Source organism: Clytia hemisphaerica, unplaced genomic scaffold, assembly GCF_902728285.1.
Source record: "Clytia hemisphaerica strain Z4C2 unplaced genomic scaffold, Clytia hemisphaerica genome assembly, whole genome shotgun sequence".
Lineage (NCBI taxonomy): Eukaryota > Metazoa > Cnidaria > Hydrozoa > Leptothecata > Clytiidae > Clytia > Clytia hemisphaerica.
The window spans coordinates 1021063-1045870 of NW_027103855.1; the positions used below are offsets into that span (position 1 = coordinate 1021063).

At 34.3% G+C, this 24808-nt stretch overlaps 2 protein-coding genes and 1 long non-coding RNA gene across 3 annotated transcripts; 1 reads left to right on the forward strand and 2 right to left on the reverse strand.

The window, feature by feature from the left end:
• The first annotated feature begins 1692 nt into the window (after window positions 1-1692).
• On the forward strand, window positions 1693-24050 carry LOC136808194 (histone PARylation factor 1-like). Its single transcript, XM_067064731.1, has 7 exons — window positions 1693-1851; window positions 6259-6304; window positions 9453-9551; window positions 19250-19442; window positions 20027-20125; window positions 21196-21434; window positions 23619-24050. The coding sequence occupies exons 1-7, from the start codon at window positions 1753-1755 to the stop codon at window positions 23927-23929; spliced, it is 1086 nt and encodes a 361-aa protein (XP_066920832.1). The 5' UTR covers window positions 1693-1752; the 3' UTR covers window positions 23930-24050.
• On the reverse strand, window positions 10261-12263 carry LOC136808139 (uncharacterized). Its single transcript, XM_067064680.1, has 3 exons — window positions 11981-12263; window positions 10749-11447; window positions 10261-10274 (listed from the first exon to the last, which is right to left on the reverse strand). The coding sequence occupies exons 1-3, from the start codon at window positions 12249-12251 to the stop codon at window positions 10261-10263; spliced, it is 984 nt and encodes a 327-aa protein (XP_066920781.1). The 5' UTR covers window positions 12252-12263.
• Window positions 13653-16986, reverse strand: LOC136808189 (uncharacterized). The gene is made up of 3 exons (XR_010846840.1): window positions 16677-16986; window positions 15092-16372; window positions 13653-14913 (listed from the first exon to the last, which is right to left on the reverse strand). It is a non-coding gene; the product is annotated as an uncharacterized lncRNA (long non-coding RNA).
• Window positions 24051-24808: the final 758 nt, after the last annotated feature.

The following is a 24808-nucleotide window of genomic DNA, read 5'->3' on the forward strand; positions in this document are numbered from 1 at the left end:
GAAAAAAGGTCTATAATGTCAAGATGCCAATTTATGTTGTTAATCTAAAAAGTGTGAATCGTAAAAAAAATTACATTTTATGATGCTGTTTTATAGACCTTTTTTCAAAGAGGACGTCCTGTTGAATAATTATGTAGTCCAGCCATAAAAACAATGATAGAGCCATGCATAATTACTGTATCATGCATATTGTAATAATTATGCATGGTTTTATCATTGTTTTTCTGCTGGACTACATAATTATTCAACAGGGTGGCCTCTTTGAAAAAGGTCTATTGCTGCTGACATTTATGACATTGTACATATTGCAATAAAAAATTATGTTTTGTATAAGAAGCAATTATTGTTATTTCTATTTGGTTCATTTAGTTCAATGTATCAAATCTCTCAGTTTAGTTGATACTTTGGTATCTTCGTTGCGTCACAGCAAAAGGTTTGTTTTTATTTTAGTTTGTATCTTTGAAAGACCCCATCGGATTTGGGCAGGGCTGTCGGATTTAGGACCACTCACGGCAATAGGTTTAAACATAATAATAGACAACTTTCACAAAAGATGTTTCTCAATAGAGATTTCAAATAAAAGAATATTTAAAGCACAGCTGATTGGCTTAGGTTTCGAAACTCTCTATTGTATCATTAAAATATCAGTGCACATGCGATTTATCCGAAGAATTTCAATATTCAAAACAAGAGCAGTGCTCATATCCCGAAGAGTAGGAGTTTTATGCTCGAAACGAAGGAAGATATGACGTAGCCTAATAAAGGATACCACCACGTGTTGGGATGAGCTGTTTTTATCAATTACAGTCAGGATTAACCGCCTAAATAGGAACAAATTTTTCGATTTCACAAATATTCTTATCTAGGATATAGGTACTTATCTAGGAATATTTTTTATTCTAAGATTAGAATATTTTAGAAATTTTTATTTTACACTAAAACTAAAAAAAGTCGCATGTATCAATTATCATATATGTATTCATTTAGGTATTTTCTAACTGTGTTCCAAATTTCAGAAAGATTCATCAATGCAGTATTGAGTTATTGCATTTTAAAGTTTCCAGGCAGATTCCATTGCTTATTAATGGTCTATTTACACATCAAATCCCGTTTTTTGGTAAAGAGAGCCTTAAAATGTTCCTATTTAAGTATTTTTTAACAAAAGCTAAGATTTTCCACCCTTCCACCCACCAAAAGTGCTGATTTTTGGAAGAAGAAACCACTTTGTATTATTACATCTATTAGTCATAACTTGAACATGCAACTTTGTTTTGAAAGGAAAAATTTGGAGAAGAAAGAAAATGTTCCTAGCTTAGAATAAAAATTATTCCTAGATAAGTACCTATATCCTAGATAGGAATATTTGTGAAATCGAAAAATTTGTTCCTATTTAGGCGGTTAATCCTGACTGAATTAAAGCTGATTAGTCAAACACATAAACATCAACCAAACTTTATTGAACTTCTTAAACATCAAGCAGAGTTCGATAATTTGGTATAACAACTCAGGTAGTTCTTTTCTAGTATAAAAATCCTACAGGCATCATTTTTATACAAAACACTTCCCAAGCCGCCTGCCCAACCCAAGCTGCCAAGCAAGAAATCCACTGCCTGACTGCGGTTTCGCTTTCTTTCTTTCTTTCTTTTTTGATTCTCGGAATTTTAACATCCTAACCTTTTGAGAAATTGGTCCATCACACAATAAAGGATTTTGCACCGAAACGATCGGGACCTAATAAATATCTAAACAAATATGGCTGCCACAAGAAAGGGCGCGAAAGGCAAACAACCAGAAAAAAGTCAAAAAAGTAAGGCAAGAAAAAGGAATTTTGACCAAGAAGACAGAGATGAAGTAAGTAATTCTCAGCTTGGCTCATGATTTTGAGAATTTGTAGTCCATGTAATATTAAAAATGGAAATTTAGAGTAGGTAAAAGCCTTTTGTAAATAACAACTTTTTATTGTACGTTATAATACTACGGGGATTCTGCACTTGTTCGACAGTACACTTGTTCGACAATACATTTGGTCGACAAATCGTGAAAATTGTCGGCCAAATGTATTGTCGAACAAGTGGGAAGATCAGTTGTCAGACTTCCCAGTTGTTCGAAATCCCACTTGTTCGACAATACATAATTGTCGAACAAGTGGGTCGTTGAACAACTATATGATCAGTTGTTCGACAATGTAATTGTTCGACAATACAGTTGTTCGACGAAAGTTGTCGAACAACTGTATTGTCGAACAACTGATCATAAAGTTGTTCGACGACCCACTTGTTCGACAAAAGTTGTCAAATTATTTGACAAATTGTAGCTCGTTTTTTTACCGTGACTTTAAAATCTTGAGTTGTCTCTGATGGTATCTTTAACTCATTTAAATTTTCGAATCATTTCTCGTTTTTTTAACCCGGTTATCGTTTCTTTTAAATTTTCAAGTTATTTTCCAACCTGTAGATTCTCGGCTTCTCGAGTTATTTTGGCGTTCACAGCAGAAGACTCAAAACACACCCACACACTTTCTAGCTTTCATGCACTATATAGGGTGGTCCAATGGCAGAAAATGCTAGCGGCGTGGAGGCAAAAAAACAAAGTTGATATTTGTTCACTTTTTGCTTCCCCGAATTTTGCCACTGGGGGGGGGGGGAGATTTTGCTGACCAGCACTTAACTCAGAAATTTTAACCTGTAACTCTTGATATGAACAACTCGGAAATGTTGACTCATTTTGCGTAACTCGACATTCATTTTAAAGACCGAAAAAAATTTCATAGCGCGGGTCGCTTGGAAATTTCCCGCCCTGATAGAGGAATGAGAAAATGAGTGGAAACAAATAATTGTCTAACTATGGAGTTAGATCGCCGCCAAAATTCGACCCTTCAAGTCGTCCCGTCGTACTAGAAGTCGTCCCGTCGCACTAGAAGTCCGCAGGTCGTATTAGAAGTTCGCAAGGCAGAATCTTTTGAAAGTCGAAACATTCCAAATTTTAAGTCGAGTCGTTGCCTCAGAAGTTGACTCGTCGCAAATTTCGGCTGTCGACTCATCCCAAAGAGTTGGACTCTAGACTTTTCCGAAAAAAAACTTTATTGTTTCGTATATCAAAAATCAAAATATTGTGGAGATAATGTTATGTTCGTGTGGTGTGCAATGTGAATTTATATTTATATATTTACCTCCATAATATACCTGATGGATGACATGAACACTTATAAAAACAGTTAAACGTACATGATTGGAACATGTACCAAGTTCCGACGAGTTAACTTCTGATAGGAACCACTAGAAACTTGATATGGTTCGACTTAAAAGAATTACGACCTGCGAACTTCTAGTACGATGGGACGACTTGAAACTTGGGATGATTCGACTACCGAAAATTGCGACGGGACGGCTTATAGTACGACGGGACGACTTGAAGGATCGAATTTTGGCGGCGATCTAACTTCATATCTAACAACTGTATCATCTAAGTCTAACAACTGAGATGTTGTTCGACAATGTCGACCAAGTGAGCTGTCGAACTACTATATTGTCGAACAACTGGGATGTCGAACAACTTGACGCTTACTTGTTCGACATCTCAGTTGTTCAACTTTTATGTCGATATATTGTCGAACAACTGAGATGTCGAACAAGTAAGCGTCGACTAACTGGGAAGTCTAACAACATATCTTCCCAGTTAGTCGACAATACAGTTGTTCGACAATTTTGCTAAAATGTCGAACAACTGAGCTGTCGCACAAGTGTACTGTCGAACAAGTGACCTAGGACCATACTACAGTTTTTCTGCATGGCAGGCCGGGTAGTTAGTTGTAAAAGGGCCATTTCAGAATTTGTCTGTAACAGGGTGGGGGGAGGCTAACGACACAGAATTTCCAATGGCAAAAGTCTTCACCAAAATTCACCAAAATTCAAAATTTCCAAGGTGAGAGAAGAAAATGTATTCGAATTTCCAAGGCGCAATTGACTTATAAAAACGGCAAAAATGAGTGGAATTTCTGACACATTTTGTGAAAGTACATGGATTTTAGTCAAAATTTCTGACCACCACTGGAAAAAAAATTATTTCTGAGGAGGCTAGAAAAAAATCTAAAATGTATATACGTTGACTGATTGAGGCGGTAATCACAAATATCTTGCTTCATTTCGCGTCCTCGGTGGGTCTACTAAACAGTGAGTCGGTCGGTCGGTCGGTGTATCGGTCGTAAACCTTTTTGGGTTTTCCATTTTTCCATCTATTATTGGAGTGCATTCTTGTTGGAGGAAACTGCCAGCCAGCCAGCAGCCAAAACAACCACGTGTAATGGGTGGTTTAAAATTTTGAACTTTGACAGTCAATCACACTAGTGTCCCGCCAAAATGCATATCAAAGATTAATGCTGCGAAAGCGCTATATCGTTTACCTGACTCTCAAGCAAAAAATGTGCCGCAAAAGTTCTATAGGGATTCATGGAAAAATAACCCGGCGCTTTTAAATGAAATTAACATTCTCAAAAACTATGAGAAATTGCCTAAAATTTGAGCCACAAATGAAATAATTTGAGCCAAGCCAACCTTGAGAACTAATTTGAAGATCAACTTCCCAAGAAAAAGATCTATGGAGGAGACGGAACCTACCTAGATCCGCGCACTGCCGGATAGGCTATTTCCCGGAAATTTTGCCGGACCTCAAACACTGACCCCATTTACATGTGCGGAATTGTTTTTACTTTAGCGTATAAACTAGGCCTTAAAAATTGAAGCGCTGTCTCGGTAATTGAATGACAAATTTTCGTTGGTTGATTTTGGCTGCTGCAAGTTTTATTTTGTTTCAAACTTTCAAGTTTTAATTAATTGTTTTGCGAAATTGATTCAGGTAACTCTCATCCTTGTTGTTGTACAAATAATCCTGTAGATGACTGATGTTGTTTTTTCTGAAAGCTAGATTTCCTAGTGTGACTAACTGTTTGAATGAACACACTAGACCTCCAACCCCAAAATGGCGCATGTAATGATAAAAAAAGTCAAAATGCTGCGAATGCGCTAGAAATCGCTCGCAAAAATCAGCAATAATAAAATTTTTGAACGAAGGAAAGGTCATTGACAGAAAAAGTCCAACGAATCTACCGACTCACTGACTCAATTCTACTCAATTTTCGAGAGTCGGTCAGGTGACGCGAAACAAAGGTATTTGTGATTGCCGGCAGGGGTTTAAATGTTTGTCAATCGATAGCGACTCCAGTAGTTACGCAGCTTTTGTTGACATCAAACTAAATGTTTCATTTTTCTGTGAACTTTGACTTTACTTGAAAATTTTTGGATTTACTTCTTTGATTCAAATTTGCTTGAAGACAACATGAGAATCTCCCTGATTGAAATATTTCAAAAGGAAGCCTGATCTACCATCTTTCAAGCTCAATTTGTTACGGGACTGGTTTGCTCCATTGTAATCTTAACAAAAGTAACATGGTTTTTCAAAATTCGGGTGCTGGGATCTTGTTCACCCTAGCTCTAAAAATTGAAGATTGCAAATGATCGTTAAAGTCTTCTGTTTTTTTTTGCAATGCAAAGGTGAATAAATTCTTTTCTACTAAGAAGAAAAAACATATATAGATATGTTAAGTACTTTATCATTTAGATATTAAAAAATTTTGAATTTTATTTTTGTACATTTTTTCTTGCCGCGTCATAGTGGTTTTCGATTCATTCGATTGACACCATCTGGCTATCATTATATTTCTGTCGACAACTAAATTCACTCAGGAGATTTGGGTTGCAGAGCAGTATATGCATTTCGTCCCTATTAGGACTCGTCAGGACTACATACTGTACCCTGGCTGGCCAGATCGATTAAGCCACCATCTCTAAACCACAAAATCATTTGTGGTTCAAACTGAGTGGACAGGAGGGAAATTCCCTAAATTCTTTATTGACTCCTTCCGAGCCAAGCTCTACCGTACTTTAGTATAATTGTATATATGAAATGTATTTATTATTCATATAACATCACTACGGTGCTAATGGAGCTTTCTAAGCATTGTTCTTTTGTCTTTTTGTCAATAAACTGACATTCTTTCTTAAACTACCTGTTCTGCAGTGCAGTAGTGCTAACAACAGTAAAACAATATAAAAGATAAACTGAATGAAATAAAAACCCATTATACTGTATATACTCATTTTCAAAGTCAACTAAGACCGCCTCAAGACTGAAACGGCTGTAAGGTATTTAAGCTCTAGACACACATACATCACTAACAATTCTATTTACAATTCCTTTCTTTAGAAGGCATCTGCAGCACCACAAGAAAAGAAACAAAACTTTCTTGATGGTAAGTAAAATATATTGATTTATGAGGGCTTATTTCTTTTTTCTAAATAATGAGATCAACTTTTCCAGAAGCATAATAAATTTTTTTGTTTTCAACATGAAAAATATGAGCAATCTAATTGGCTGAAAACGCATACATAAAAATGCTATATTTTATATTCATGGACATGTTCATAAATGATGAGTAAATATTGGCCTTTTGGAGACATTTGAAATGACTGTTACAATTTTACTCATGATAAAAATGTAACAAAATTTCAGAGATCCTCGCTGCTGCAGTGGTTAAGCTATATAGCTGAAGTTTTCTAAGATCATTTGTATCAACAAGAAACTTGATTAAATTGGAGCTATGAAGGTTTGTTTCAGGGTCAGTGAAATGATAAAAAAGTAACAAGTAAGAAATAAAAAAAATGATAAAAATGGCCAAAACTCATGAAATATGTATTTTAAAGATGTGAAAATGTTACACATCACAGGTTATGCATACACGGACCTTCATTTTGAGTTTCATGCATCATTGGCTGCTCATTGATAAATAAGTAACATTTTAAATCCTTGAAATTGATACTTTTAAAAGCCCTTGAACCATACAAAATCCAAGTAAAATTATTTTTCTTTTGTAGTTTATTGAACAAAATAGGTTGGAATTGTGCTTTATATATTTTTTTTCATTGTAGAAGGCCTAAAATGGGTATTCTGTAACATCAAATCTAACTATTTCATAATATTGGCATCTTTTTTATATGTTACATTTTTACACATGACTGCCATTGAAGAGGTTTGAGAGATAAATTTGGCTTCTTCAGAAGGAAAGTAACATACTAAAGCACTGGTTTTCATGTTAATAAGTCAACAGTATAAGTCATTTTTCCCAATTTTTCCCAATTTTGTTACAAATTTATCATGTTTTTATCAACTTTTAAACAAGTATTAGAAGGTTTTAACTAGCCATAGGGTCAATGAATGGAAATAGTGACCCTTCATGACCTCAAAAGAGTCTCAATTTGATAAAAATGTAACAGGAGTTCATGAGTATACAAACAAACATGTGTCTAAACTTGAAGTATAGACCCTGTTTGTTACAGATTTACCATTTTACAACGGACAAAGGAAACATGACAATGCAAAAAACATGATATTGGTCTCAGGGTTAATTTAGATTAAAGGAAATAGCCTTCTTGTCACCATTTAAATTTCTTTAATGGCCTTTTAACAAGTGCGCACCTTGTTCGGTACTAAACAAATTTTTTGTGGTGTTACATTTTTACCCAAATGCCACGTTTTTGGAAATTAAAGACATATTTTTAAAGCTCATTTAATATTTCCCCTAAGCAGGGCCTTTTTTGGTGAGATTGACATGATTTAAAGCGACTTTTGGTACTTTTTTGCTATTTGCTGATACTGTTACTATTTTATATTTTTCTTATTCGTAGACCCTGGTCCCTGTTACACTATGACCCTTTATTGATTTTTGATTTTTGATTTTTTAATGGATAAAACTAAACATTTGAAGAAAATTGAACAATTGAAACAACATTGATTTTCTTTAATTTAATTTAATTTATAGAAGTGTATTTCTCAGGTCTATTGACCTCTATGAAACAATCTTACATCTTTACAATTTATAGATCTTATCATTCCATTCGTTTGTCAATTCTAGTTTGAATTTCCCTACGAACGGTGCATTTACAACATTGGTTGCCAAACTATTCCAAGTATCAATGCTCCTATAGTAAAGTGAATTCGTTTGGTATCCTCTAATACCGTCTTCACCTTCAGCGAAATTCCTCTTTAATTCGAGATTGTGCTTACGTTGAGGTCGATTTCAAAGAACGAGTTTCTGACATAGGGAAGATTTGTCATAGACATTAAGATGTTTATATACTTCCACCATGTCCCCGATTTTACGCCGGATCTTGAGGGTGGGTAGGTTCATGACTTGTAAACGTTCTTCATATAAATGATATGAAATGATAAAAAAGTTACAATAATTGTTACATTTTTATCAATAGCACCCCTTTAAACATATATTTTTTTCTGAAACCGCTTCTAAGTTCTGCTAAACAATAATTGTCACCCTTTCACAAATTTTGAAATCTCAAAATTGATTTCTTACAAAATTATCCACTTTTTGCTGATTTTTGCCATTTTTCAAATGTCACCATTTTACTCACCATTTATGAACATGTCCTCCATACCTAAAAATACAAGACTGCATTCAGCATAAGGGGTCTGGTAAGCAAAAGGCCATATCTTATACACTTTTAAAATCAGAAATGTTTTCTTTTCATTCATAATACACAACAAGGTTATCCAAAAACTTATGAAAATAATATATTGATCTTTTTAACGACCCTTCAATATTTCTTCGAATGTTTTGATATTGATTTTATCACCCGGGGGGGGGGGGCACTGAGGCAAAAATAGGTGCTGGGTATGTGCGGACGGTAAGGGTCGGGTTTTTCACCTTTCAAAGTCTCTCTAAGGGTTACAACAATCAGGAAATTTCAAAGTAGTCTCTCTAAGGGTGGGAAAAATCACGATTTTTAGAAAAAAAATTTGATTTTGAGAGAAAAAATTACAAAAAAGTCTCACTAAGGGTAGGAAATTTTTGAAAATCAGAGAAAATTTTTCGAAAAAGTCTCTCTAAGGGTCACTTTTTCACTAAAATTTGGTCTCTCTTAAGGGTAGGTTTTCGGAGGTCCCGTCCGCACATACCCCTCATTCACCAACCCTAGTACCCCCCCGGGTTTTATCAAAATAGAGGAGAGAGAAAAAAGCAGGAAGGGTAAAAAAAACATAGGAAAGACCTAATTCAATCTGATTGACAATAAACCAGTTATCACACTTTTACTCGTACACAATATTGGAATATATATTTTTTCTCGCTCAGAGTTTTCTCTATTTTATATGACAAAAAATCTGAACTCGAAAAATATATTCCATATAATTGTACTTGGTATCGTGCGATAACTATTAATTACATATTGTCGTTTTATTGGATTTCAAATCTATTTTTTAAAACAGATTACTTTTAAGACAGTTTAATGTAGCAAGTAGTACTCTACCTGTCTTTCATTAAAAAAAAGCAAAATAGGGAAATGTTCTTCAGCTGTGCTATGATTGAATAATTGCAATTGATGTTTCAGAATGCAAGGAAGAATTCAAAACAACCATAGAAGAAAAATTTGGTTTGCTGTTTCCTGATGATTTCTTTTGGTTTTACAGCTTTATAAAGAACCAAGCAGGTACGTTTAAGTGGTAAACGCTTTTTTTATAAGGTTATCTTCTATAAGAATATCAGGATGAAAATTGGCCAAATCATAAGAATACTCTAAGAATACCCTCTAGTATAAGTTTTACAGACTTTGGTTAACAGAAAAATACTGCGCTTCCGTTGTTAGACTTGAATTTAAACTTTGAGGCAGAAATATAATTTTTTCCTCATGTTTGTAAAAAAGTCAAGTCTTAAAAAGTAAGAATACGTTAAGAGTATTTCACCCTCAATTTTGGCAATTTCGTCAGAATACTTGACCCTCATTCAAAGTACACTATTCTTATAAAAAAAAGCGTGTAATGGGCTCTTCCAGAAAAAATCCGTTCATGGGGGGTGGAGGATATATTATTTTTTCATGAATTACCCCTGGACATTTTGATTTCTAACCCCCTGGACACGGGTTATACCCCTGGACAAACATCAAATCAACCCCGTGGACACAAAAAATTACCCCTGGACATTGGAATTTACCCCCTGGACATTGCAATTTTTTGGTATTTTTTCAATACCCCTGGACAATTCATCCTCCACCCCCCATGAACGGATTTTTTCTGGAAGAGCCCAATTCAGTCATTTTTCAAAACCAAAAAAAAATCCAACTCCGTCTAAAGGATGTAAAATTATTTCAATCTTTATTTATACAGCAACTTGTTTACACCTCAGTTTTGTGTTTTTTTTCCTTAAAAAGCGCGTTCTACAGTATAGAAAGATACAATTAAATGCTCTCATGTAACACCCCTGTCTCACAGCCCTCGTGGAAGTTTTTCCCACAGCAGCGGCGGGGGTTCCAGAGGGTCTGTGACACAGTGGTGTCTTGTAGTTATACACTGCTAAAAAGGAGCCTACTTAGAAAAAAGATATTTTGATTTCATTCAAGCAAAGGATTAATTAGTTTACAATGGGCAAAGGTTGTCGAAAGGATTACAACGCCCCTAGGTTCCCCTTAGGCTCTTAGGTTTCAAATAAACGGGGGGAGGGGTAGCAAATTTTTTGGAATTTTAATAAACAAGGGGGGGGTCTAATTGCTAGGGGGTGTTGGAAATAGTATTTCTGAAAACCCAACAATAAGGTAAATAATGAGATAAAAAGCCAAAACCTTTGGCTGAAAAATCCGAAAAATCCTTAGCCCTGGGCCGAAAATTGAGGTTGCTTATAAAAATATGTGTACCCTTGATATCTTGGAGCGAATGCAGGTGTTGCAGGAAGTAAACAACCTCCTTGAATTTCTTGCCAGGAAGTTCAATCCTTCTGTTTTGACCTTCTTTGAAATTTGTCGAGCTCAACATTGCTTTGAATACTGGAGAGTTGTTTACAAGTAGATACGAACTGACATGAATTTCTTTGTTCTCAACGTCCAAGACAACACAATTTGGAGAACCTCTTTTGTAGGAAATGGATTCCGGGTCAATTAAATGCTCAGGAATTTCCTGAGTTAAAAAATCTTTTTTAGAGGATAAGTCTACCCTTTGCAATTTATGGATTATTAATTTGAAAAGGTGAAATATTGAACTTAACTCTGTTTTCGTACTTTCTGATAGGCTACTATTCAGTGGGTACTTCATTACAGAGGTCTGTAAAATTTCACATCGATATCTCTTCTCCAAAGCGGTGAAATGAAGGTCGTCGAAAAGCTTGAAATTGTGATCAGTAATATATAGATGTCTTGATCTAATAGCTTTGATTATCGAAGTCAATCCATACTTTTGAGCAACATGGAAAATTTGAAGTAAATTTGAATCAAAGTGATTTGCATCATTAAATTGACTAGTTGTTTTGCATTTTGTTTTCATACGTTCGATTAAATGTAATTTGAATGATTTTAGCTTAAGCGTATTGGCAACTAAGAGTAAATCATCCAATTCCGAACCTAAAAAAAGACAAAAGGAATTAAATTGATGTTTGATTCACCGACAATTTTTTTATCCATATAGCATCTCTTCCTGGCCGGAGAGATGGTGGTTTCAATTCCCCCTAGCAGTTTGTGTGAATGGGCTTTTTCACTTGCGCGAATGCGTGAAAATCAAAAAAAAAATTGCGTGAATGCATGAATTGGAAAGCTTTGCGTGAACAAAAATTGCGAGAACTGTGAAAAAATATTGCGTGAAAGCGTGAATTTGGGAAAAAAATTTGCGTGATTGCGTGAATTGAAAATCCACTGGGGGCCTATTCAATCCACCATTTTAATTCACAAAAGCAAAACACGCGTGTTGGGATAGGGGTGATAGACTTATGTGTTGACACGCTTTTAAAAGCCCCCTTGGAGGAAACTTTATGACCGCTACCTCACCGAAAAACGTCTGGGACGTTTGTTCGAAGTAATACGGTATTAACCTTTGATTAATACTTCCAAAATGTGAAAAGAGTATTTAACAAAAGTGAAGAAATAAAGCTGAAACTTACAGTCAATTTTGTTGGTCCAATCCTTAGGGTGATAAAATGACAACGCTTTGGTTACACTTTCTGCACAAACATCAACGTCGAAAACATACTTCTCGTTGTTATTGAAATCCATTGGACTAGATACCATTTCTAAGAAACTGGATGGCAACTGAACTTCTTTGTCTTTTGTCATAATAATGACGTCACATTCATTTTCATGGAAATCGAACGGAACTAATTTTCCATTTCGCTCTTCGTTCGGAACGATGTTGTCACAATTGATGCTGGCCATTGTAGTTATTTTTTTTAAAGATTTCTCGTTTTTTCTGTTCTTTTTTTATTGCTAAAATGAAACAATACCAAATGATTTTGAGTCAGGTATTTCTACTTGGACTGAACAAAATCTTTAGAAATTTTCCCTAACCATTCGTGAAAGTTGTTTCCATTAAAAAAAATCGCGAAACTTTCTGCCCTTAAAGTACCCAGTTTGAGAGAAAATTGAGTGATATATCAGTCAAGGAGAGTCTAGATTTCTAGATGCCTTTCTAAAGCACAGGTAGATGTTCCAGAGCGTTCAAAAAAGGAATCACAAAACGAAAAAATCAAAATCAAGTGCTCAAAATCAAATTCTAATTTCAGACAGATCGGTCTTATACTAATTACAGACATTCTGCGAATATTATCTAAAATCATTGCTAAAAATGGGTGAAACGGACCGTTTATGATTTTCATTTTTGACAACTGACAAAAATCAAACTTAGCATAAAGAAGACCGGTAAGTGAATAAAAGGAAGCCGAGAAATAAATGGAGTGCGGATAGATGAAGATCAAAGTCTGGCATCAGGTGTGGCCATGAGTAATCATGCCCCGCTATACGAGGAATTTAAACATAAAACATATTTTATATCAATACGAACGGAATTCTTTAATCAAAATTTACTAGTATGAGTTGCTAATTCACACATCCTGCAATCAAGTGGAGCGCTACCAACCACTGAACTTTCTTGTAAGTTCAAACGAGACATTTACAATCTTCAAACTAAAATTATTTTTTAAAAAATAAAACGGCAAATCCGGAAAATGTTTTAGATAATGATGATATTAAAATAAAATTAGAAAATACTATTCAAGAACAGTGTTACATTGCTAGAAAGAGAATGAAAAACTTGCTGGCGTCCATAACATTTATAGGGTTAATTGAGTAATTTTAGGTGTTATACTCAATTTTTACTACTTTTGCCCCTAAATTGCTTGAAATTTAGTAATTTCAGGCTTAGCGTTGTTCCTAAATTGTTTTTATTTTTTGGCGATTTTGAGCACCATGGCTCTTACAAAATTGTTCTTATAAAAAAGCGTAAAAATAAATCTTTGAATCTAATATAATTGTTTTAATCACAACAAATCTCCTCTTTAAAAAAATAAATGCTAAATGTTGCCAGGTCATAAATTATGTTCTAAATCTTTTATCTTATAATTTTATTTCTGCAATTCAAACTAAAATATAGGTCAAATCAACTGGACATTTGGCTTAAAAACTCTCCTATTTTATCAGATTTTGTTCTATATTTCAAAGTTTCTTGGTCCCTTGAAGATGGAATAAGATAGAGCCAAATACAACAAATCTTGACAAGAGTTAAAATCAGTGCAATAGTATGTTGGCAGTAAGCCTTGAAAAATACACCTTCAGAACTGATTGTAGCATAACAAGTTGATCAAAATAAGCACAAGAGAATTTACTGGCTTTCAATAATGGGGCTTTCAGTTTCGATTGATTAGTGATTAGAATTTCTTAACAAGATTTATACTTAATTAATACATATGTTGTACATTTAAACTCTTATCATTTTCAAATAAACCACTTCTTATACATAAATGAATAACATAAGAGATACCGGGTGTGCCACAAAGAAGTTATATATTTTTTTGAATTGTTTAAAGGAAAGCCTAACTTAAACTTTGGTGTATTATTTTTGAAATTTGCTTTATTAGTTCAGAAGTTATGGACAAAAAACAAAAACATCAATTTTAAAAAATGTCCAAAAAAGGCAAGAAATGAGGCAATAAGTTTTTTATTTAAAAAATGATCACAATGATTTAATAAAAAGTATTTTCAAAAAAAGGGACAGAATCATTTTAAGAATGTGTTTTTCCAGAAAAAAAACCCCTGTTGAGGAGGTCCACTTTCGTTCCAAGGGGGTAAGGTTTGATATATGTGGTGGAATTCCATAGAGAGATACAAAAATCTGTCAAAAATAACTGGAATTCCATGGGGTAGCTTTTTAAATCCTACTAAATTTAAGAATTCCAGAGGGGTTTAAATCTAAAATTTCCTGGAATTCCAGGGGGTTTACAGCATTTCCAGCCATAAAGGGATAGACCTCCTCAACAGGGGGTGTGCGGTTTTTTTCTGGAAAAGCCCAATGCATGGTAAATAAAACAGAACTTTTTGTTAATATAATAGAATCTGGCACAAACAAAAAATTGTGATTATGTATGCCATTATGCATTTATAAGCTCGATTTTGGGTTGATCTAGATCATGAAATATGGAAACAACGTCAGCATCAACTGCTTTATATTTCTTTATCCCAGCCTCTTTTTTCTCTCGGGTTGTTTGCTTGCCATACCTGGAAAGAGTATCATCGTGCGGATCAATCAGAAACTTCTTCAAAGAATCAGCTAATTTTCTTCTTGCAATCCAAACTTGCATTCGACGGCTGAGTAGGAGAAATTCCAAGCACATACTGATATCTTGGAACCCTCTTGAGAGTTTAGAAACCAAACTCCTTTCTACTTCAATACCAAAATGCATATCTTCAGCTAACACTAAATAGTTGAGAATTGTCTTTGTGCTGTTTCTAGCACAATTTCGTATGAAGGACTGTATTTTGTTGGACAGCCAATCCACTTGATATTCTTGACACAAAGGTGCCAGAGCCCAAATATTAGTGTCATCTACAAATGGGTAGGAAAATTCGAACAGTAAAAAAACAAGAAGGAAATTTTGAAAATCTAAATCCATTGATGATTAGAAAAGACACTATAGAAATAATTTGTTTGTGAAGGTCGAAAAAAGGTCGGGAAATTTTCAAAAAACGATAAGTTACTTCAAGAGTATTGTACACAAAAATACCTTTAATATCTTGAAGTGTGTGTAGAAATTGAAGAAAGTAGACAACTTCATTGAATTTCTTGCCAGGAAGTTCAATCCTTCTGTTTTGACCTTCTTTGAAATTTGTCGAACTCAACATTGCTTTGAATACAGGAGAGTTGTTTATGAGTAAATACGAACTGACATGAATTTCTTTGTTCTCAACGTCCAAGACAACACAATTTGGAAAACCCTTTTTGTAGGAAATTGACTCAAAATCAATTAAGTGCTCATGAATCCGGTGGGTTAAGAAATCTTTTTTAGAAGCCAAGTCGGGGATTTGAAATTTGTGAATAATTAATTTGAAGAGGTGAAATATTGCAAGCAACTCCGGATCATTTTTGATATTGACATGTTCATATACAGAGGTCTCTAAAATTTCACATCGATATATTTTCTCCAGCGAGGTATAATGTACGTTGGCTAGAAGTTCCAAATCTAAGATGCGCAGAGACCTTGATCTAATTGTTTCAATTAACCCTTTGAGTGCCAGGGTCTTTTTTTCTAAGTTTTTTTTTAAAAATCGCTAGTTCAAACTTTAAGGGCTTATATCTCCTGATCTAGAAAGAATTAGAAGCTCGTATATAGCTCGTTGGATAGCTTAGAGTCTCCTCTTTCTTTTGGGCGCCTTCGGCGCCGCCCGATTGAGGAAGGGCGTGGTGGGCGGCGGCCAGGGGGGGGGGTAGGTTAGGGAATTAAAGCAGTCAGGCCCGCTGCGCGGACCTGACTGAACTGATGGAAAGGTGCCCAGTGGTAAAACTTCAAATCAATTCACTAGAAGACAGAATAAAGTAAAACAGGGCCAAATTTGGAGGTTCTTGGATCACTCGTTGACCAAAAATAGTCAAAAAACGGTCAGAATCTCAAAAAAGTGAATTTTTGTCAATTTTTTGCATTTTTTTGACTTTTTTGCTTAAAATCTCGCTGGAAAGACTCATTTTTGAAATTCTTTTTGCTTGACCATAAAGGACAATCTAATTCCTACGAGTTCGACCAAAAATAACGATTTCTAACTCAAACTGGGCATTACAGGAGGGCTTCGCCCTCCTATATAGCCCATGTCGTATATATACGACATCGGCACTTAAAGGGTTAATGTAGTCAATTCATACTTTTGAGCAGCATGAAAAACTTGCAAATAATTCTCATCAAATTGCTTTGACTTTGATACGTATTCTGTCTTCATATAATCGATTAAATGTAATTTGAATGATTTTAGCTTAAGCGTATTTGTAACTAAGAGTAAATCATCCAACTCCGAACCTAAAAATACAAAAAATCCAAAGTAAAGTATTAAAACATATTTGTATGAGAAATAAAAATATGAGAATCTCTTGGCACCTTTTCTATAGGTTTAAACTAAAATAGTCTTCTTGGTACTACATTAAAGTCACTGATCTTTAATTTTTCGCGTAGATAGAATTTCGCGAATCGGCCTATCTTGTATCTACTAATTTGAGGAAAGATTTTCGATGAACGCCACCTTTGAACGCCACCCGGGGTGTTTATTCAAAGCAATACGGCTTTTGATTGATACTTTCAAAATGCGAAAAAAGCTGAAACTTACAGTCAATTTTGTTGGTCCAATCCTTAGGGTGATAAAATGACAACGCTTTGGTTACACTTTCTGCACAAACATCGACATCGAAAACATACTTAACGTTGTTATTGAAATACATTGGACTAGATACCATTTCTAAGAAACTGGATGGCAACTGAACTTCTTTGTCTTTTGTCTTAATAATGACGTCACATTCATTTTCATGGAAATCGAACGGAACCAATTTTTCATTTCGTTCTTCGTTCGGAACGATGTTGTCACCATTGATGCTGGCCATTGTAGTTATTTTTTTAAAGATTTCTTGTTTTTTCTGTTCTTTTTTATCGCTAAAACGAAACAATACCAAATGATTTTGAGTCAGGTATTTCTACTTGGACTGAACAAAATCTTTAGAAATTTTCCCTAACCATTCGTGAAAGTTGTTTCCATCAATAAAACGATCGCGAAACTTTCTGCCATTAAAGTACACAGTTTGAGAGAAAGTGGAGTGATACATCAGTCAAGGAGAGTCTAGATTTCTGATGTCTTTCTAAAGCACAGGTAGATGTTCCAGAGCGTTCAAAAAAGGAACCACAAAACGAAAAGTCAAAATCAAGTGTTCAAAGTCAAATTTTAATTTCAGACAGGATTTTTTGGAATGGACTCTTTTGTTCCATTCTTAACCTCAATTCTAAGCATCTTGCGGATTGATGCAACATTTGAGGAATTTTCTCAAAATTTGAAAAAAGAAGAAATAATTTTTCTACATAATCCAAAAATCGATCATTTTATATTTTCCTTAAACTTTGAAACCTTGCTGACTTTAAATTTGTAAATATCGGTTGTAAATACCATTGCTATTAATGGGCGAAACGGGTCTATTATGATTTTCAATTTTTTCTTCTTCATTTTCCATCAGGTGATTAGAATAAGAAAGTTTAAAAAATGGGTTTCTCAGGTTATTGCGCGTTACCTATCATGTTTTATTTCAAACATTTTTACTAATGTAAACAAAAGCTATAACCTAGCTGGCACACAACGTTATTTCAACGTTTATCTAACGTTCACAACATCCATATAACGCAACGTTAGATGAACGTTGAAACAACGTTGTGTGCCAGCTGGAAACCAGTTGCTAATCGAATGAAACCTGGATGTTTTGTTGATCCAAATCCTTAAAAATGGATTCAATCTCACTGGCAATTATCATGCGAACCATCCACGTGAAGCTGAGATTTTTAAGCAAACAAGATAAATTCACTCTTGCAATCCAAACTTGAATTCTGCGACTAAGAAGTAAGAATTCCAGATGCATACTAATATGTTGGAAATGTCCAGTAAGTTTACCAATTAGAATCTTCTGTAAATGCATACCAAATTGCATATCTTCTGTAAGGGCGAGGTATCTCAGTAAAGTTTTGGTGTTGGCTACTGTATAGTTTTTGTTGACGAAAGATTTGATTTTTTCAACCAACCAGTCCACTTGATATTCATGACATAGTGCTCCTAATGCCCAAATATTTGTTTTGTCTAAACACAAAAGAAGAATATATTAATCCACAATCTTTTTCATAATATTCGAGATAAAAGGGGAATCCCCAATGAACTTTGATAACAACAAACGAATTTGTACCTTAGGGTAGAGTTTTAAGAATGCTAGACTTTAGGACTTCGGGATTTCAGGGTCCAAAAGTTCAAAGGCTTTAGAGTATAGCCTGGAAGTGTTTAAGCCCCTCCTGAATTAAAATATTCGATTTTAAAAATTATATAGATAGCCCAAAATCGCCAAAAGAGCTAAAAAGAAATGCTTTATAAATTCTTAACAAATCTCCTACACCATTCCGATCGCCCAAATGAGTATTTTTTCTAAAATTATTTAAACCAGAATATTCAAAATAGAGTTGTGTCAATTAGCTTTAATTTGGATGAACATCAAAAAAGTTAAAAGTACGAGGAAAAAACTTTACCAAGTTTTGAGTCACTCGGTACAGCTCGGTGCAAAGTAAAATTCTAAAACTATGATTCATACCATTTATATCTTGAATAGTAGTCAAGAACTGCAGAAAATAGGCGACTTCGTCAAGCTTCTTGCCGGGGAGTTCAATTCGTCTGGTTTGACCTTCTTTGAAACGCGTTGAGTTCAACATTGTTTTGAACACTGGTGAATTACTGGTCAAAAGGCAGGAGTTGACAAAAATCTCTTTACCCTCGACCACCAACGTAACACAATCTTTTGAGTCTTTGTCACAGGTAAACGTGTTCTCGAGGCAATGTTCCCATAATGAATAGCTTAAAAAATCTTTCTTCACAGCCAAGTCTGTATAATGAAGCCTGTGTGCGGTTAAAGTGAATATATAGGCTAAAATCAGGCTTTTTGGAGCAAAATAAGGGGACTTATTTATGCCAACTGAAAATATTCTTAAAAATTACTAAACGGGGGGGGGGGGGTCCCAATAAGGTCCGGGGAGGGGGTTGTAAAATTTTCGAAAAATTAACAAGTGGGGGGGGGAGTTATTTGGAACCTAAGAGTACAAACAACTTCACACATGATGATGATTAATATGAGTTACATTTTAAAGTGTTAAATATTTTACTTTCAGATGGTTTCTTGGAAGATCTTGAACTTCAGTTGACAGGACCTTACCATATGCTCAATGGTAACATCAAGAAAGATACTGACTTATCCAGCACCAAGTTGAACTTACATGGGAGATACTTTGTAGATACACCTGAAGTCAACACTGTTCTTTATTCAACACAAGATAGTGATGACCTCCACATCGCATATTATCGGTAGGATTGATGGTAAAAGCTTTAAATGGGCTTTTCCAGAAAAAATTGAATATGGGGGGGGGGGGGTGGAGGATACAACGGTTTTCAGTGATTTACCCCCCGGACAAAGTGACTTTTGGCCCCCGCGACAACGGGTTTTACCCCCCATACAAGCATCAGTTGACCGAGTAATAGAAGTAACCGAAAGCTAGTAGTAAAATCGTAAGGGTTTGGCTGAAAAAACTTTCGCTTCCCTTTTTTCATTGCATTATTTAAGTTTAAGAAAATGTTTTCTACTGCTTTTCTCGCATCTAGAGATTTTGCACCCAAATTTTGCACAAATACACAGGTTGCAAAATTAAAGTCTGAAGACAAATCACGCTTTTACTCGAAATTTTTTATGTGCTTGTTACATGACATTTATTTCTGATTGGCTCGAATTTATTGACACTAATAAAGTTATCAGCTGTACGTTGTAAAGCAAATAACATGGGAATAAAATCACGTGTTTTGACTGCATTAATATAATTTCGCAATCCGTGTATTGTCCTTTTGCGAGGGTTACATTAGTTAAATCTTTCAAATGCTTCCTTTGCTATTTTAAGTGACAGCCCTACAGAGCTTCCGTCATTGATGGTGTGTTGCAAAAACAATCAATCTGGTGAACTTAACCAATACGGTGATAATATCTTTGGTGCTATCAGGTAATTCTCTAAACTTTCTTCGGTGGTAGTTTTCCGACCCTATCGAGCTTTTGATAATATTTTATGACTTGTTTCTGGTAAATCTCAATTTGTAACGCTCTACAGTATTGCCTTAGACGGACTTAAAAGAAGTTATTAAGAGACATTTCTATATTTCAACGTTTGAAGAAAATGGCCGTGGCTAGTCTATTTTTGTTAAGGGCTCTGACCATAGTGAATTTTTCATCTTTGTCATGTACAAGATATAGATTTCTGCCTGATGTAGCCAAAAAACTATGGTATGAATATACATTTTCTGTTAGGTCAACTATTCCTGAATTTGAAAATTTAAAAATCACAATGAAAAAAATTAATGAAGAAGGAAATGAAGACTTTTGCTAAGAGCAGTATTTCAACTTTGAAGACCTTATTTTTGACAAAGACAAAACATTTTGAAAAAAAATTTACGTCAGAAGGTGTATCTTTAACCAAACGATAAAAAGATTTTCGGAACATTTTTGTAATAGCTTCTTTGTCTCAAAATCTTGTTTTTGACCAGTTTTTCATCGCAATTTTTCGTAGAAAAACAGTTATAATTTTTGATACATCGATTTAGAAAATTTTTCCGAAAAATTTTAAATAGTTCAATTCTTTACGGACAATTTCAAAAAATTTCTAAGGAAAAAGTTTACCCATTCAAACTTACCATATTTTATAAAAGAGGGTAAAATAGAACATTCTATTAACGTTTTTTTTTTAGTTCACAGCGTCATTTTTGTAATTAAATTCTTAATATCTTGACAGAATAAATTACCAAACAACTTGTAAAGGCAATTTTTTGTTAAAAGTGTCAAGGAACCCAAAACAAAAGTTTTATCTTCAAATCCCTTAACAAATTTTCTGACTATGGTCAGAGCCCTTAAGCTGAAAAGATCTGCCACTGAACACTACATAAAAGAAAATAAATACACTTCTAACGTCAGTCCTATTGAATGTACCCCGGCTGCTAGCAAGATCAAAATTGCGAGCACTATTACTTAAACCATAAAAAATTATTTTCTATATTCTGAAATATTTTTATCGTTCCATAGTCTATATATCAAAGAGAAGTTAAAAAGGACCAAAGATAAATCAAAAACACAAAAGTTGAAAACTCATCTGGAAGCAATTGAGAAACAAGCAGAAAAGCATGGCTTATCCCTCGAAGCTAATCCACCATCTTTAAAGAAGCGTGCAAAATTGACGGTAACGAAATCGTTCAACAAGGTCGGTTTGGTTGTACCTTTGGATGATTCAGGTGTTGGTTACAGAGAGATACGACATTCAGATAGTAAGTGATAATAAATCCCTCCCTTAACACACATCTTTGCCAAATGTCCATCGAAATTGTGAACTAATGACCTATTAAACCACCTCTATTTTGAGGCCCAGAGTATATCTGAGCTGAAAATTTTAATAAGATTCATTGTGGTATACCTAGTGCGCCAATATAAGTAAGCTCACAGTATCTTGACAATTATGTATACTTATTTTTGGCACACCCGGTACTTTTTGGAGCTTATGTTCATTCCTTTTCATTACTTGAAGAAAAATTAAAGAAGCGTGGTATAATCGAGAACGTAATTCCTGCCAAGAAGAATTCTCGATTAAGTAATACTTAACCCTGATTAGAAAACTTACTTTCTGCAAGACTTGTTGAAATAGCTGGAATCAAGACTTTGTTTCCATGAAGCATATTTGAAAAAAATGATCGTTTATATTATGAAAACACTGAACAGTTGCGTAGCTCTCCAATGCAATTCATGTGTCGCGTCTCATTTGCCAAAACAAAAAGGAAGGCGCCTATGAATATTTGATGGATACATCAGCTTTACAAATAATTTTGCCGTCAATGAACTTTAAATTTGACAGCCTAGCCTCATTGACATATCGTTATACATTGGATGTAAACTTTTAACCTTAAAATATTTATGATTCTTTTATTCCAAGCAGATTTGAGGAAGAGATTTTATTTTTATTTTTGATTGAAATATCGCTGTACATTCTCTGAATCAGCTACTATTTGGAATTTATAAAATCCATCTTAAGAAAAATTGATGTTATAAATTTTCGGTCGAAATTTGCCTTTAGAAACCAAAATAATGTAAAATCTAACAATTTTAATAATACTGTCTGCGGTGAAAAGAATGAAAATGGTTACTTGGGGTTTCTATAGACTTTTTGGGCTATCTTTATATAGTCAACCTATTACTCTCGGGTACTTAATAAGCGTCCCCCCACTAATTAATTTTTCGAAAGTTTTCCACCCAGGACATTCTTATTCCACCCCCCCCCCCCCGCTTATTAATTTTTGGGAAAATGTTTTTGAAAGTTCCCTCTTTTGTCCTAATTCTGCTGTACTAGCCTCCTTTTCACAAATTTTCCATTTTCCATTTTTATTCCAAACCCCCTCCCTGCTTATTAAGTTTTGAGATTTTTTCCAAAAACACTGCTTATTCCAACCCCCTCCCGGCTATTAGGTACCCGAGAGTATGACACAGACTTTTAAGAATAACTTTCGGAGTTAATCTTTTTAGCGTCTAATTTTTACGACTATTGTTTTGCAAAGTTCGCCCTATGAGAGGGGATACTGGCATCAGTCTACACCAGGGTATTCTCTGGCGTTCATCAGTAACGTAATGTAAGTTTGGAAAGCACGGGGAGGAGGTTGTCCTTTTGTCTGAAATACACATTTTTTTATAAGAACATTCACAATTTTTGAACCCTTCGGATGTTCTTAACTTTTTTAGTTTTAAGCCTAAAAATATTCTTAACATGTTCTTATTTTAACCATTTTGTGAGTGTTTTGGCTATTTTCCTAAGAAAAAAGTGTTATTGAGACCATAAAGCCTTAAAATGTTCTTAACTTGTTTTTAACATTTTGGCCATCGAAGCCTGATGTTCTTATATAGTTTGTTCTTATAAAAAAACGTGTACACAAATACGAAAGCATAAACACATCACCCGACATCTTTGTCCCTTCCGTTTTCATTGTACATGATTCGTTCGCAAGTCAGAGTGAAACCCGGTAGAAAAAATTATCTAATTACGATGACGTTTTAATTAAGTCATAATTAATTGTGCTGCTATCTATCTTCTGTCTTATCCCGTCATCACTTATATCTTTTTTTATAAGAACAAAGTGTATTTTGAATGACCGTTAACTGTTCTTACTTGTCAAAACTTTTAGCTATTTTGTTCTTATGATATTCTTAATACGCTTTCATTAAAAGGTTTTCAAAAAAGGCTCGAAATCATTATTTTCTTTGTATAAAATTTCTAAAAACTTAGGGTCAAATAGTTTTTAATTCTCAGACTTTGGAAAACTTCAGTGTTAGCTTCTAAAAAGATTTTCCAAATATCAAAGATTTGCCAATATATAACTCAAAGTTTCGCATGCTCGTTTTATTTCATTTTGTAATCTTCTTATTAAATTATTCTTATAAAAAAATCTTTCATTTCTTCATTTTCACAGAGGAACTGAAAAAGGTGTTAACCCGTATTGTGGATGCAACAAACAATGATGATGAAGATACAAGAAACAAATATCTTGACGAGCTACAAGAAACAATTACTTTTATACAGTTTGCCAACGATGAATGTGACTATGGAATGGGACTGGAATTCGGTATTGATTTATTTGTCTTTGCTAATGAGAATTTTCATGGCATGATTGAACATGTATTACCATTAGCTTATCGTTTATTAAAGCGAGATCTCTTTGCAGACATCCTTGAAGCGCATTTAGAAGATAGGCGAAGAAAAGGTCCGATATCTGTTTTATGATACTTGGGCTATGATGATTTCCCTTCTTTTACAAGCTACCAGCCAATCACCCACCAACATTTGTGTAGTAACCCTATTTACATTTTTTCCTGAAAAAATAACTTGCTCATTTACGAAAGAATGATTTTTCTTGTTTGTTTGCAATTAAGCGAGGGTATGACTTATTACCCGAATGATTAGTATAAACTTGAAAATCTTCCTTTGGCTGCGGAGAAGGTCCGGCCTAAAAATTATTTTCAAACAAAACTAGAGTTTTTTTATCTTAAGCCACGAAAATTCTTATAAAAATGTAGACGTAGCAATACCAGATTGCGATAATCCTTGTAAAATCTCATCAATAATTTGTCTCGATTACTCAATAAGTGAAAAAACAATAAAAAAGACCTGACTTAAACTGATTTTGATTTTAAGTCTTTCCAACCTGCATAAATAATCAAAAGAAATTTCTTAAGAAATGTATNTTATTCTGAATATCATTTTTTTTCATGACATTTTAACTGTTAGACCGAGACTTAAAGAGCGGTGGTAGGTGATATAATTTGACACGCCTATGTCATATAGAGCTGATGGGGCCCCTTTTATGAGAAAAGTTTCGTCCCCGGTTGAAAAAATACTCTACACTTTCAGTCCCACGGGGAAATTTCATTCCATTCCCATTTCAAATTCATGTAAAAAATTGTACTTCGAAACCATCCCCACTGTATTTTCTCAACTTGGAGTAAAGGAATTTATATCATCCCATTGGTGGAAATAGTTCCGCTGGGGCTATGAGACAGGGGTGTGATTTGGAAATGTATCATGGATTAAATAAATAAAAAAATACTCTTTTGAGGCTGATAATACTTTCAACATTTAGTAATATCTAGGGGTTTTAAAAAT